The 12,296-nt window shown below is 40.2% G+C and overlaps 1 protein-coding gene across 4 annotated transcripts; it reads left to right on the forward strand.

Moving 5' to 3' along the window:
- The first annotated feature begins 5,136 nt into the window (after positions 1-5,136).
- LOC118365551 (intraflagellar transport protein 56-like) lies at positions 5,137-12,051 on the forward strand. 4 transcript variants are annotated; one of them, XM_035747860.2, is made up of 20 exons: positions 5,137-5,493; positions 6,089-6,223; positions 6,362-6,454; positions 6,551-6,665; positions 6,746-6,795; positions 6,914-7,059; positions 7,217-7,264; positions 7,348-7,519; positions 7,682-7,756; positions 7,883-7,985; positions 8,101-8,156; positions 8,428-8,466; positions 8,620-8,673; positions 9,815-9,878; positions 10,002-10,090; positions 10,201-10,284; positions 10,403-10,472; positions 10,567-10,673; positions 11,380-11,513; positions 11,720-12,051. In XM_035747860.2, exons 1-20 carry the CDS (start codon positions 5,491-5,493, stop codon positions 11,829-11,831), a joined length of 1,749 nt encoding a protein of 582 aa, XP_035603753.1. In that variant the 5' UTR covers positions 5,137-5,490; the 3' UTR covers positions 11,832-12,051. The 4 variants fall into 4 exon arrangements, with proteins under 4 accessions (XP_035603753.1, XP_035603754.1, XP_035603755.1 ...); XM_035747861.2 differs by lacking the exon at positions 8,428-8,466 and having other exon boundaries at positions 5,138-5,493; XM_035747862.2 differs by lacking the exon at positions 7,217-7,264 and having other exon boundaries at positions 5,138-5,493.
- The last annotated feature ends 245 nt before the right edge of the window (positions 12,052-12,296 follow it).

Raw genomic sequence — 12,296 nt, forward strand, 5'->3', positions numbered from 1 at the left:
TTTAATGATGACGATGTGCTTTCATCAATTGAAAGCCCTTAATCTATTTTATGAGAATTTGTAAGATTTCTTGTTTGCATAAAATAGATGCAGACCAGTCTTTAAATAATAGGTAATATAATTTATTCTCGGAGCGCGCTACCACTCAAACACATGCATCAATACAGATCATGAAGTCATTTCACTGCCTTAACAGAACCCCCTCTTCTCGACAGGACAAAGTAAGGTGAAAAGTTAATTCTGACTTACTAACACACTCCCAGATAACTTTTGACCCCTCAACATTATCGATCACCACTGAACTGACAGTTTTAATTAACAGAAACCCTAGGAATGCACTCACTGCCTTATCTAAAACCCCCAGAGCTAAGTCTCAGTTGGGTCAACCATAGGCTAACGACCTTGTGTTTATACAGTCCACAACTCATTTGTTCCTGCCCAGTTGGAATGGTTTTCATTAACATTTTATTACTCTTTGTCCTGTCACACAATTTTTTCTTATGAACTCATATTGTCTATTAAACAGAGTATAAGTTTACCTAGATACAATTCTATTTAAAATGGGGATATTGTTTATTCATTTATCCATAATAAATTCAACACCTTGTGTTAGCTGAAAACATAAATGAAAAATGATATTTCCGCCAAAACATTTGAACTTTCATTTCCCGATCTAAAACAAATCGTACTCAATGTACATCATATGGGTGAGGTGGAGATGACGTGTATATACGATTTTAAAAAATCAACCGTTAAACATAAGACAAGTTAGACTCTAAAAGTAGCCAGTGCTCAAGGAAGTAGGAAAGTGTTTTTGAAAGATGGGCTTAGATTGCAGAGGTTGATGCAGAATCACTGATGTGAATTGGCTGGATTTCATTGAAATTACACAGGTAGTTCTCCAGTCAATATGCACAAAATCTTTCTGCAGTTTTGTCTTTACATTCTCTGGAGTATTGGTGTCAAATGTTGTACACGTGTTACCCCCAACTTCTCTTTTCAATCCTTTGGAGAAGTCCTCCAGTAGTCTAGTGTGCCACCTTTTATTTGACTGTCAAATGTACAGGGACCTCCATGTTTCCCTTTGTCTTCTCTTTTTTCTCTCCAGCTTTGTTTTTCCACTCGAACCACCATGTCTTCTCACCAGCATCAAATGCATATGTTTTAAGCTCTTTTGGTTGGCAAAGGTAGCACTCCACATGCGCTCTTCAGGTTCTCACAGCACAAAAACAAGCTGCAGTGGATCACTATTGTAGTTTTTCACCATGAACTGGAGGTCTGGGTTTTTCCAGAGGCATGTGTCCCTATCATGGACTGTTGACATGACAACCCAAAAGGAAGTATTTTGCAGAATTCATAGGACATCTTAATCTCTGAATATTCCCTCTTAAAAGGGAAGGTTCTGAATTGTGCCGTTCAAGAAGCACTTCTGCTGGTTTGCCTTCCTCTTTCCATGTTGCTCTACTGTTGTCCCGTTCACAGAATCCAGTGATTTTTCTCTTCTGTGGCTGTTCTAATTCTGTTACATTGCTTTTTCCTGGAGTATTAACTTGTTGGCCTGTTCATTTGCCCTCATTGCTTTTGCTGAAAATCCAAATTCTTTGTTTGCAGACCAGGCCATACTTTTTCAGGATGTTGCCTCCGAGCATTTTGAAGCCACTTGTTTGTCCTTGGCACTGCACATGTTTTGATACTTTTGCTTTAACTCTGCAATAATGGCATTTTGAAACAAAATCCTTCAAGTTCTTCAGAGTTCCCATATTTGCGGTTTTGTCTTTGGGGTTCTTGTCTATTTTCTTGCTCAGTTGATCATAAAAAAAAAATAGTTATTTCTCAGCTTTCAGTAAAGCTTTATCAAGTTTGACATTTGTCATTCTAAAATCTGAGTGACCTCTTCCAAATTTTTCCTTCTAGCAAGTATTTGACCTCTCATTCCTGTTGCAGATGAGGTATCGGGGTGTGCATCAGGGGCAGGTAAGTATGGGGCATGTATATTGCCCTCTAGCTGCAAGTCATCTGGTGACTAAGGTGTTGTTGTTGCCTTATAGGCAGGTCTCCATTGCAACTTGTCTTGAACATCTGCTGTTCTGTTGGTTGCATTTCCATTGCGTTCTCTTGCCGCTTTGTTTTAAGCTCAGATTTCCCTTTTTTTTTTCAGCATCTCCCTGTATTTTTGCAGATGTTCCTGGTATTGTATAGGATCTTTTAATTTTGTTTCTATGGCTGTCATGTGGCATCTTCCTAAAAAACAAAGGAATGCAAGTTTTCAACTTTTGCACACCTTGGAGCATTTTCTAGATTAAATTTGAAACATGATTTAAAGCCTAAAGTAAATGAAACTACCATGTTCATTTCCACCAGTTACAGTGCCTTAAAGTATTCATCCCCCTTGGTGTTTTTTCCTAAATGGTTACATTATAACCTGTAATTTAAATGGATTTTTATTTGGATTTCATGTAATGGACATACACCAAATAGTCCAAATTTGTGAAATCAAAGTCCATTTTAAAAAAGTAAAGAGAATTTGTGCGTGCATATATTTACCCCCTTTGCTATGAGGCCCCTAAATAAGATCTGGTGCAACCAATTACCTTCAGAAGTCACATAATTGGTTAATTTGCACACAGGTGGACTCTATCTATGCCCCAGAGTCTGCAAAACCAGTAAGGGGCACCATGAAGACCAAGGAGCTCTGCAAACAGCTAAGGGACAAAGTTGTGAAGTACAGATCATGGTTGGGTTAAAAAAATATCCAGAACTTTCAACATCCCATGGAGCACCATTTAAATCCATTATTTAAAAAAAATGGAAAGAATATGGCACCACAAACCTGCCAAGAGACCACCAAAACTTACAGACCAGGCAAGAAGGGTATTAATCAGAGGCAACAAAGGGACTAAAGATAACCCTAAAGGAGCTGCAAAGCTCCACAGAGGAGATTGGAGTATCTGACCATAGGACAACTTTAAGCCGTACGCTCCACAGAACTAGGATTTACGGATGAGTGGCCAGAAAAGACATTGCTTAAGAAAAATAAGCAAACGTTTGGTGTTCGCCAAAAGGCATGTGGGGAAACTGAAACATATTAGCAATCAAGGAAATGCTATGTCTGGCGCAAACCCAACACCTCTCATCACCCCGAGAACACCATCACCACAGTGAAGCGTGGTGGTAGTATCATGCTGTCGGGATGTTTTTCATCGGCAGGGACTGGGAAACTGGTCAGAATTGAAGGAATGATGGATGGTGCTAAATACAGGGAAATTCTTGAGGGGAAACCTGTTTCAGAGGTTCACCTTCCAGCAGAACAATGACGCTAAGCATACAGCTAAAGCAACACTCAAGTGGTTTAAGGTGAAACATTGAAATGTCTTGGAATGGCCAAGTCAAAGCCCAGACCTCAATCCAATTGAGAATCTGTGGTATGATTTAAAGATAGCTGTACACCAGCGGAACCCATCCAACTTGAAGGAGCTGGACCTGTTTTGCCTTGAAGAATGGGCATCATTCCCAGTGGCTAGATGTGCCAAGCTTATTGAGACACCCCAAGTGACTTGCAGCTGTAATTTCTGCAAAAGGTGGTCTCTACAAAGTATTAACTTTGGGGGAGGGTGAATAGTGATGCATGCTCAAGTTTTCTGTTTTTGTCTTATTTCTTGTTTTTTTCACAAACAAATATTTAGCATCTTTAAAGTGGTAGGCATGTTGTGTAAATCAAATGATACAAACTTATTTTTAATTCCAGGTTGTAAGGCAACAAAATAGGAAAAATGCCAAGGTGGGTGAATACTTTCGCAAGCCATTGTAAGTTTGTGATGGAAATGACTGGGATGGAAATGACACTTCTAAAGTTTTTGGAGAAAAATGACAGACTGCTTAGCATGCTTTGGCTAGTATTATCTAGCATATAGTTTACACTAAGCACAAAATAAATACTAAAAATCCTAATTTTACCACAAATTAAATAAATTATGGCCTGTTTGGAAATGACTGATAATAAATGCTTCAGTGTTTCAATATGCTTCCATGGTAACTAAATTAACATTCTCTTGGCCAAACTTGATTTATGAGGAAGTTTGCCCTCAGTGGCGGAAATGGCACCACTACCAAAGGACAGGTGTATTTTGTGCAGTGGTAGAAAAAGTACCCAATTATTATACTTGAGTAAAAGTTTTTTTTAAATGACTCATAGTAATATGACTCAAGTAAAAAGTACAACTCCAACACTAAGACGTGATTTAAAAACTAAGCATTTAGTTTTCATTTCCTGCTAAGCATTCGCAATGTAACGAGTACTTTTGGGTGTCAGGGAAAATGTATGGAGTAAAAAGTACATTGTTTTCTTTAGTGAAGTAAAATTAAAAGTTGTCAAAAATATAAATAGTAAAGTACAGATACCCCCCAAAATTACTTAAGTAGTACTTGGAAGTATTTTTCCTCAAGTACTTTAAACCACTGATTTTGTGTAAATATAAAGGGCATACTCACAATAAATATTGATACAGATTTTATTTAATTGACTCTCTCTACCAGATAACATTATATAATTAAGCAATAAGGCATGGGGGGGTGTGGTATATGGCCAATATACCACCGCTAAGGGCTGTTCTTAGGACATCGCATCTTGGAGTGCCTGGACACAGCCCTTAGCCGTGGTATATTGGCCATATACCACAAACCCCCGAGGTACCTTATTGCTATTATAAACTGATTACCAACGTAATTAGAGCAGTAAAAATGAAGGTTTTGTCATACCTGTGGTATAGGGTCTTATATACCACTGCTGTCAGCCAATCAGCATTCAGGGCTTGACCCACCCAGTTTATAATATGTAATTATTCGTGTTTTCTCATAGAAAAACATAGTAGAAGCACAAAAGTATTGTTCAGGGACAAGGGTAAAATAGTGAAATGTAGGTATAAAATGCATCTGAAAAGTAGCTAAAATAGTTGATAGAGATGTTTTTATTCTTTATATGTTAAGTTCACACTACAATCACACCAGATTTTTTAAACACATGTATTAATAAAATCCCCCAAAATTACCCCGAGGACATAGTGCCCGTAGCTGCAGAATAACCCTGTTACATCATATTGGGAGAAGTGGTACAATTTTCAACCACTGAGGAATCTGCTATTCCTCATCTGCTGTGATGGTGAATGGATGTGAGACTTTATGTCCATTTATAAGACAAGCGTGTGTAATAGTGTTAGCAGTATAAAACCTTAATGTTTTTTGGCATACTCGCCATGCGTCTATAATTCACTTTCTACAACTCCAGCTCTTAACACAGTGATGAACCAGTATGCTAGGGAGGGGAAAAGACTGGTGGGGACGTTGCTTGGCGACAAGAACTCCCATGTTTGTCAACAGCTATCTGTTACACTAGCTAGCTGGGTTAGCACATATTTCTTGATTAGACAAACATGTATCTTGTCTGATTATCTGAGCGCTGTTACTGCGCTTTCGTGACGACTAACTCCACTGGCCATGGTAAGTTTTTGCTTTACTGAATGCAGCTACGCTAACGTAACGTTCGCTAACATGAACGTACTGTTAGCTAGCTATTGAACCTTTGCTTAGTAGTTAGTAGTGACGTTAGGTTAGCTACCACACGAAGAAGTCTGTAAACATTTCCGTGCTGGATGATTATATTTTTTGTTGTTGTTGCAGAAATCTAACGTTACCTAGCACGCCAGCCTGGTCTCATAGACTAAACCGTAACATACGTAACAGTACACTTAAATCCGGGATACTGAAATTAGTATAATATGTTTGGTATGGTTACTTAGGTTGTATGGTTACATGATGTATGTTTAGCAAATTCGTAACATTTCATACGAAATGGGTGATGGACAACCTTAAATTAATACATTTTATACGAAACATAACAAACATATCATGATAAATGGGAGTGTCAGGGATTTACATAGAGAATAATACGAAATGCTTTGAGACCAGGTTGCAACCCAGCCACAGGTTTGAGACAAGTAAACTAGTTGGATGGGCCCTTAGTAATTATGGCTGGCTCTGTTGTGGACAGCACCGGCTGTGGAGTTATATATAATTTTCATATTCATTCTCTCAGATTCTGTCCAGAGTAAAGCCAGCAGCTGTTGGTGGGGAGATCCCAGTAAATAAGAAGACAAAAGAAAAGAAGCCACTGCTTGTGGAGGACTTCCTAATTCAAAGAGACTATCTGGGGGCCATTACATTGTTGGAGGTAAATGCCATTCTGGCTGCATGCCTTCTGAAGTGTGACATATAGGTTTATAGTGCTATATCTTTGAACAATGCGGTGCTTACATTACTGTCTGCGAAATATGATGCTCATCCTATCAATATGGTTAAATTTGCTCAGTTTCAGCGCAATGTTGGCAAGCGAGGGGAGGATGCAGACCTGTGGTTGGCCTACTGTGCTTTCCACCTTGGTGACTACAAGAGAGCCATGGAGGTTTGAAAACCTTTATTGAATTCAGTAACGTTGGTTTGGATGTGTGAAAGTATTTGAACTATGAACTAAAAACCTATGTGTCTATTCCTTCTTCAGGAATACAAGGCCCTGACAGACAAACCAGACTGCCGCCCGGATGTGTGGGTCTACCTGGCCTGTACTCTCTTCTTCCTGGGGCTTTACAAAGAAGCAGAGGAGGCTTCACGCAAGGGTACCTCATCCACCCTGTTTCCCATTCTCACATTTTGTTGCTTTATTACAAAAGGTGACCTTACGTGCTTCCTTTTTCAGCCCCTAAATGCCAGCTGCAGAATCGAGTACTGTTCCATTTGGCTCACAAGGTCAGCTTTCACCCTTATCTCTAGCTCATTCATTCAGTGCTATGGTACCAAACAACTTATATAACATAATTAGTTCTATTATGCCCTTATTTCTGGTCTATTTCTTTTTTTCCCCCAGTTCAATGATGAGAAGCAGCTGATGGGTTTCCACCAGGAGTTGGAGGATGTGACAGAGGACCAGCTCAGCCTGGCCTCCATCCACTACATGCGCTCCCACTACCAGGAGGCCATCGACATCTACAAACGCATCCTGCTGCAGAACAGGTGACAGGCAACAGAATGCACCACAGAGTGACAGAGACACCGGGAAACACTCCAAATGTAATCCTGATACATATAGGAGTAGCGGCACAGACTATGAGATGAGGAGAGGGGGAGTTAGAGAGGGAGGGAGAGTGATAGTTTCCCTGTGTTGAGACAGAGAGAAGATAACGGAGACTGGAGAGGAGGCTAGTGACTGCTTATGCAGGTGAGAGGGTGGGAAAGAGAGATTCATTGTACCTACTGTGAGTCGGCGGAGCTCATGCTCTGTTCATACTGTGTCTGCTGCAGAGACTTCCTGGCCCTGAATGTGTATGTGGCTCTGTGCTACTACAAGCTGGACTACTACGATGTGTCCCAGGAGGTGCTGGCTGTTTACCTACAGAGCGTCCCAGACTCCACCATCGCTCTCAACCTCAAGGCCTGCAATCACTTCAGGCTCTACAACGGAAAAGCAGCAGAGGTAACGCAACTTGACAAGAGAGTCCTGAGCAAATCATTCTCAAAATTAAACCTTGTTTGTCTGAATGTTGCTTTGTTAATGTTTCTAAGGCTTCAGTCAGTGACTCCAAAGTGTACAACATTGTAGTATTACACAACTAAAATCACATTTTCCTTCTCTCAGACTGAGCTGGAAAACCTGATAGATATCTCCTCCAGCTCCTTTGAGTTTGCCAAGGAGTTAATCCGACACAACCTGGTGAGAGTCATGAGTCTAGGGAACATTCTAGGGAATATCAGTCTAGGGAACATAGCAGTTTTGCAACTCACGTGTGTAGCAGCATGCAAGCAAATGACCCTTTTTGATTCTTTCTCTGGTGTTCAGGTGGTGTTTCGTAGTGGGGAGGGGGCCCTGCAAGTGCTGCCTGCACTGATTGATGTCATTACTGAGGCTCGTCTCAATCTGGTCATCTACTACCTCAGACAAGGTGGGCTGCCACTTGTATTACTGACTAGCCAATGTAATGATAACTGATTGATAACTAAGTGTGTTTTTTTTACTGTTAATATATGGATAGTAATTTTATTTTTCTACGCTCTCAGATGATGTCCAGGAGTCCTACCAGCTCATCAAAGACTTAGAACCCACCACACCACAGGTTCATTCCTCTATTTCCATTCACCATTTCCAGATTTCACTCCCTCCCTTATTTTTTCATCCCGCCTATCATTCGTCTCCTGTCCCTCAGCTATTTTAGGGTCCAGTAATCTTACCCTCTCTTCCCTGCTCTCCCTTTTCCTCTTCCTCCTTCTACAAGGATAGTGTAGTTTGGGGTGTAGTTCTGCGTTTGCAGGGTAGACATTTGTGGTAGGCGTTTGTGTATTAACCTCCCCTTTCTCTCTCTCTCTCTCTCTCTCTTTCTCTCTCAGGTTCAGGGCAGTGTTAGTCTTAATGTACATCAGCGTACAGTAAGTGTGTGTGTGCAGCCAGCTCTCTCTCGCCATCTCCCCCTCTTTCCCTATCCTCCTCTCTTTGCCAGGGTTAGTGCAGCCATAAACTCAATGGATTGTGGTGTATGGTAAGTGCATATGTGCTGTAACCTCTCCCTGCCTTTTTTTCAGGAGTACATCTTGAAGGGGGTTGTGAATGCTGCACTCGGACAGGAGATGGGATCGGTGAGTACCAGAGATACATTTAGATACTACACTGAACAAAAATATAAGCGCAACATGTAAAGTGTTGTTTCATGAGCCTTCTGTGCACAAATGTGTTTACATCTTAGTGAACATTTCTCCTTTGCCAAGATAATCCATCTACCTGACAGGTGTAGCATATCAAGAAGCTGATTAATTTAAACAGCATGCTCAATGACACAGGTGCACTTTGGGCTGGGGACAATAAAAGGCCATTCTAATATGTGCAGTTGGCATATTGACTGCAGTTGTTGCCAGAGAATTGAATGTTTATTTCTCTATCATAATCCACCGCCAACCTTTTTTTTAGAGAATTTGCCAGTACGTCCAACTGACCTCACATCTGCAGACCACGTGTACGGTGTTATGAGGGCGAATTGTTTGCTGATGTCAATGTTGTGAACAGAGTGCCCCATGGTGGCGGTGGGGTTATGGTAAGGACAGGCATAAGCTACGGACGACGAACACAATTGCATATTATTGATGGTAATTTGAATGCACAGAGTTAACGTGACGAGACTCTGAGGCCCATTGTTGTACCATTCATCAGCCGCCATCACTTCATGTTTCAGCGTGATAATGCTCGGCCCCATGTCGCAAGTATCTGTGCACAATCCCTAGAAGCTGAAAATGTCCCAGTTCTTCCATGGCCTGCATAGTCACCAGACATGTCACCCATTGAGCATGTTTGGGATGCTCTGGGTTGATGTGTACGGCAGCATGTTCCAGTTCCCACCAATATCCAGCAACTTCACACAGCCATTGAAGATGAGTGAGATAACATTCCACAGGCCACAATCAACAGCCTGATCAACTCTATGCGAACAAGATGTGTTGAGCTGCATGAGGCAAATAGTGGTCACACCAGATAATGACTGGTTTTCTGATCCATGCCCCAAACTTGTTTGAAGATACCTGTGACACAGGTGCATATCTGTATTTATTTCAATTGACTGATTTCCTTATATGAACTGTAACGCAGTAAAATCTTTGAAATGGTTGTGTTTTATATTTTTTGTTCAGTGTATATATAACTATAGATTAATGTACAGTATATCTATAGTTCTGCCTTGATACCCGCCTGATTTTGTTTGTGTGATATTATGTTATTTTTCCATTACAGACAGATCATCTGAAGATTGCTCAGCAGTTTTTCCAGCTGGTTGGTGGCTCAGCTAGCGAATGTGGTGAGCGCTCCTCCAGATATTTAAAATACTGACTAGAGTAACATTTTTGTTCTGCACTAATTCAATGGTAAATACGTTTTTACACTGGTGCTTACTTTAACAATTCCTTTCCCTGTGTCTTAGACACCATCCCTGGCAGACAGTGCATGGCTTCTTGTTTCTTTCTACTCAGGCAGTTTGAAGATGTGCTCATCTACCTCAACTCTGTCAAGGTAAGCACAGCGTAATACCATGACACACATTTGTGTCCACATAGAATATTGATGTCCTATAATTATCATTCTTCGATGGATTCTAAATACTCTGAACTCATTGCTCACAGAGTTACTTCTACAATGATGACGCCTTCAACTTCAACTATGCACAGGCCAAAGCTGCTGTTGGCAACTACAGGGAGGCAGAAGAGGTAAAAGCTTGACATGTACTTTTGGGGTTATTATGATGTCATTTTAAAAACTTTTTCACTGATACAAATGTATGTTTTATTGTCTGTTAAAAGTGTGTGCTTTCTCTTTGTCTCCCAGATCTTCCTGTTGATTCAGAATGACAGGAACAAGAGTGACTATGTGTACCTGAGCTGGCTGGCACGCTGCTGTATGTTCTCCTTCTCATTAAACGATGTAAACATTTGCTGGTATAACACTGTGGTTGTTCTATTGTTGTTAATGAACCCTGTTGTCCTATTTAGACATTATGAACCAGAAGGCCCGTCTGGCCTGGGAGCTCTACATGAAGATGGAGACCTCAGCAGAGTCCTTCAGCCTCCTGCAGCTCATTGCCAACGATTGCTACAAGGTTACTCTCCTTTATTAATTCCAAAATCACTCAACTTCCTAAATGTTTAATTTCTCCATCAGGACAGAAGTTATTTATTTCTGAGAGCACTTGCGCCAGTGGTGGAAAAAGTACACAATTCTCATACTTGAGTAAAAGTAAAGATGCCTTAATAGAAAATAACTAAAGTAAAAGTGAAAGTCACCCAGTAAAATACTACTTGAGTAAAAGTCTAGAAGTATTTGTTTTTAAATATACTTAAGTATTAAAAGTAAATGTAATTTCTAAAAAAAAAAGACTTGCGTATGAAAAGTAAAAGTATAAGTATAAAGAATTTCAAATTCCTTATATTAAAGCAAAGCAGACGGACACTTTTTCAAGATTTTTTAAATTTACAGATAGCCAGGGGCACACTCCAACATTCAGAGATCATTTACAAACGAAGTATGTGTTTATTGAGTCACCAGATCAGAGGCAGTAGGCATGACCAGGGATGTTCTCTTGATAAGTAAATTAATTCAAAATGTAATGAGTACTTTTAGGTGTCAGAGAAAATGTATGGAGTAAAAAATACATACTTTTCTTTAGGAATGTAGTAAAGTAAAAGTAGTCAAATATAAATAGTAAAGTACAGATACCCCAAAAAACTACTTAAATAGTCATTTTACTTAAGCTCTTTACACCACTGATTTGCACCATGTGTAACACTTCTCTCGCTCATCTACAGATGGGCCAGTTCTACTACTCAGCAAAGGCATTTGATATCTTGGAGAGATTGGACCCCAACCCTGAGTACTGGGAGGGCAAAAGGGGAGCCTGTGTGGGTATCTTTCAGCTAATTTTGGCAAGCAGAGAACCCAGGTAGGTACCATGTCTACCTTAACAATCTATTGGATTGATGTAGGATCATGAATGTCACCACTTTGTATAGCGTTGAAATAATCTGTCCTCCGCTCAGTGACCGAACACATTTCTTTTGACATGATGGGCTGTATGTTGCATTGTTGAAGTCGAACAGTGTGAGTTTTTATGTTACCATAATGTGCTCAATTGTGTGTATTTTTCAGGGAGGCTTTGAGGGAAGTGCTGCCCTTGCTGAGGAACACTGGGAATCCTCAGGTGGAATACATCATCAGGATTCTGAAGAAATGGGCCAAGGACAACAGGGTTTCTCTGTGATGTTATGATTCCTTACATAAAAATGCATAACCTATATGAAGAAAAGGGTCCTTTGGGCAAACTGACAGTCAAATGCAAAAATTCACCATAAGTGCCAGTTTGTTCATTATTTATTAATCTCTTTCCTGTTTGTTATTTTGCTAGTACATTGTATTGGTGTCGTGTTTATGCACATTTATTCTGTACATACTTTCCTATGTGAATAAATATTTAAATCTTATACCACACCTGTGTTTTTACTATCTCTGGCCTTGACATAACGTTTTATGAAGAAAAAAAGACCAGTCCTTTATCATGCATACAGAAATATAAAACATTAGAATTTGTTGGTTTCAATGCATATTTTCTAATGAACGGTAGTCCTGTGTTTCGGTGCGTTCAGTCCAGATAAGTGTTCAAGGAACCTCGTCTAAACATCCCGCGTGCCAGAGTCGGGGAACAATCGATTCCCCATATTCGCGCTAG

Source organism: Oncorhynchus keta, chromosome 32 (assembly GCF_023373465.1).
Source record: "Oncorhynchus keta strain PuntledgeMale-10-30-2019 chromosome 32, Oket_V2, whole genome shotgun sequence".
NCBI lineage: Eukaryota > Metazoa > Chordata > Actinopteri > Salmoniformes > Salmonidae > Oncorhynchus > Oncorhynchus keta.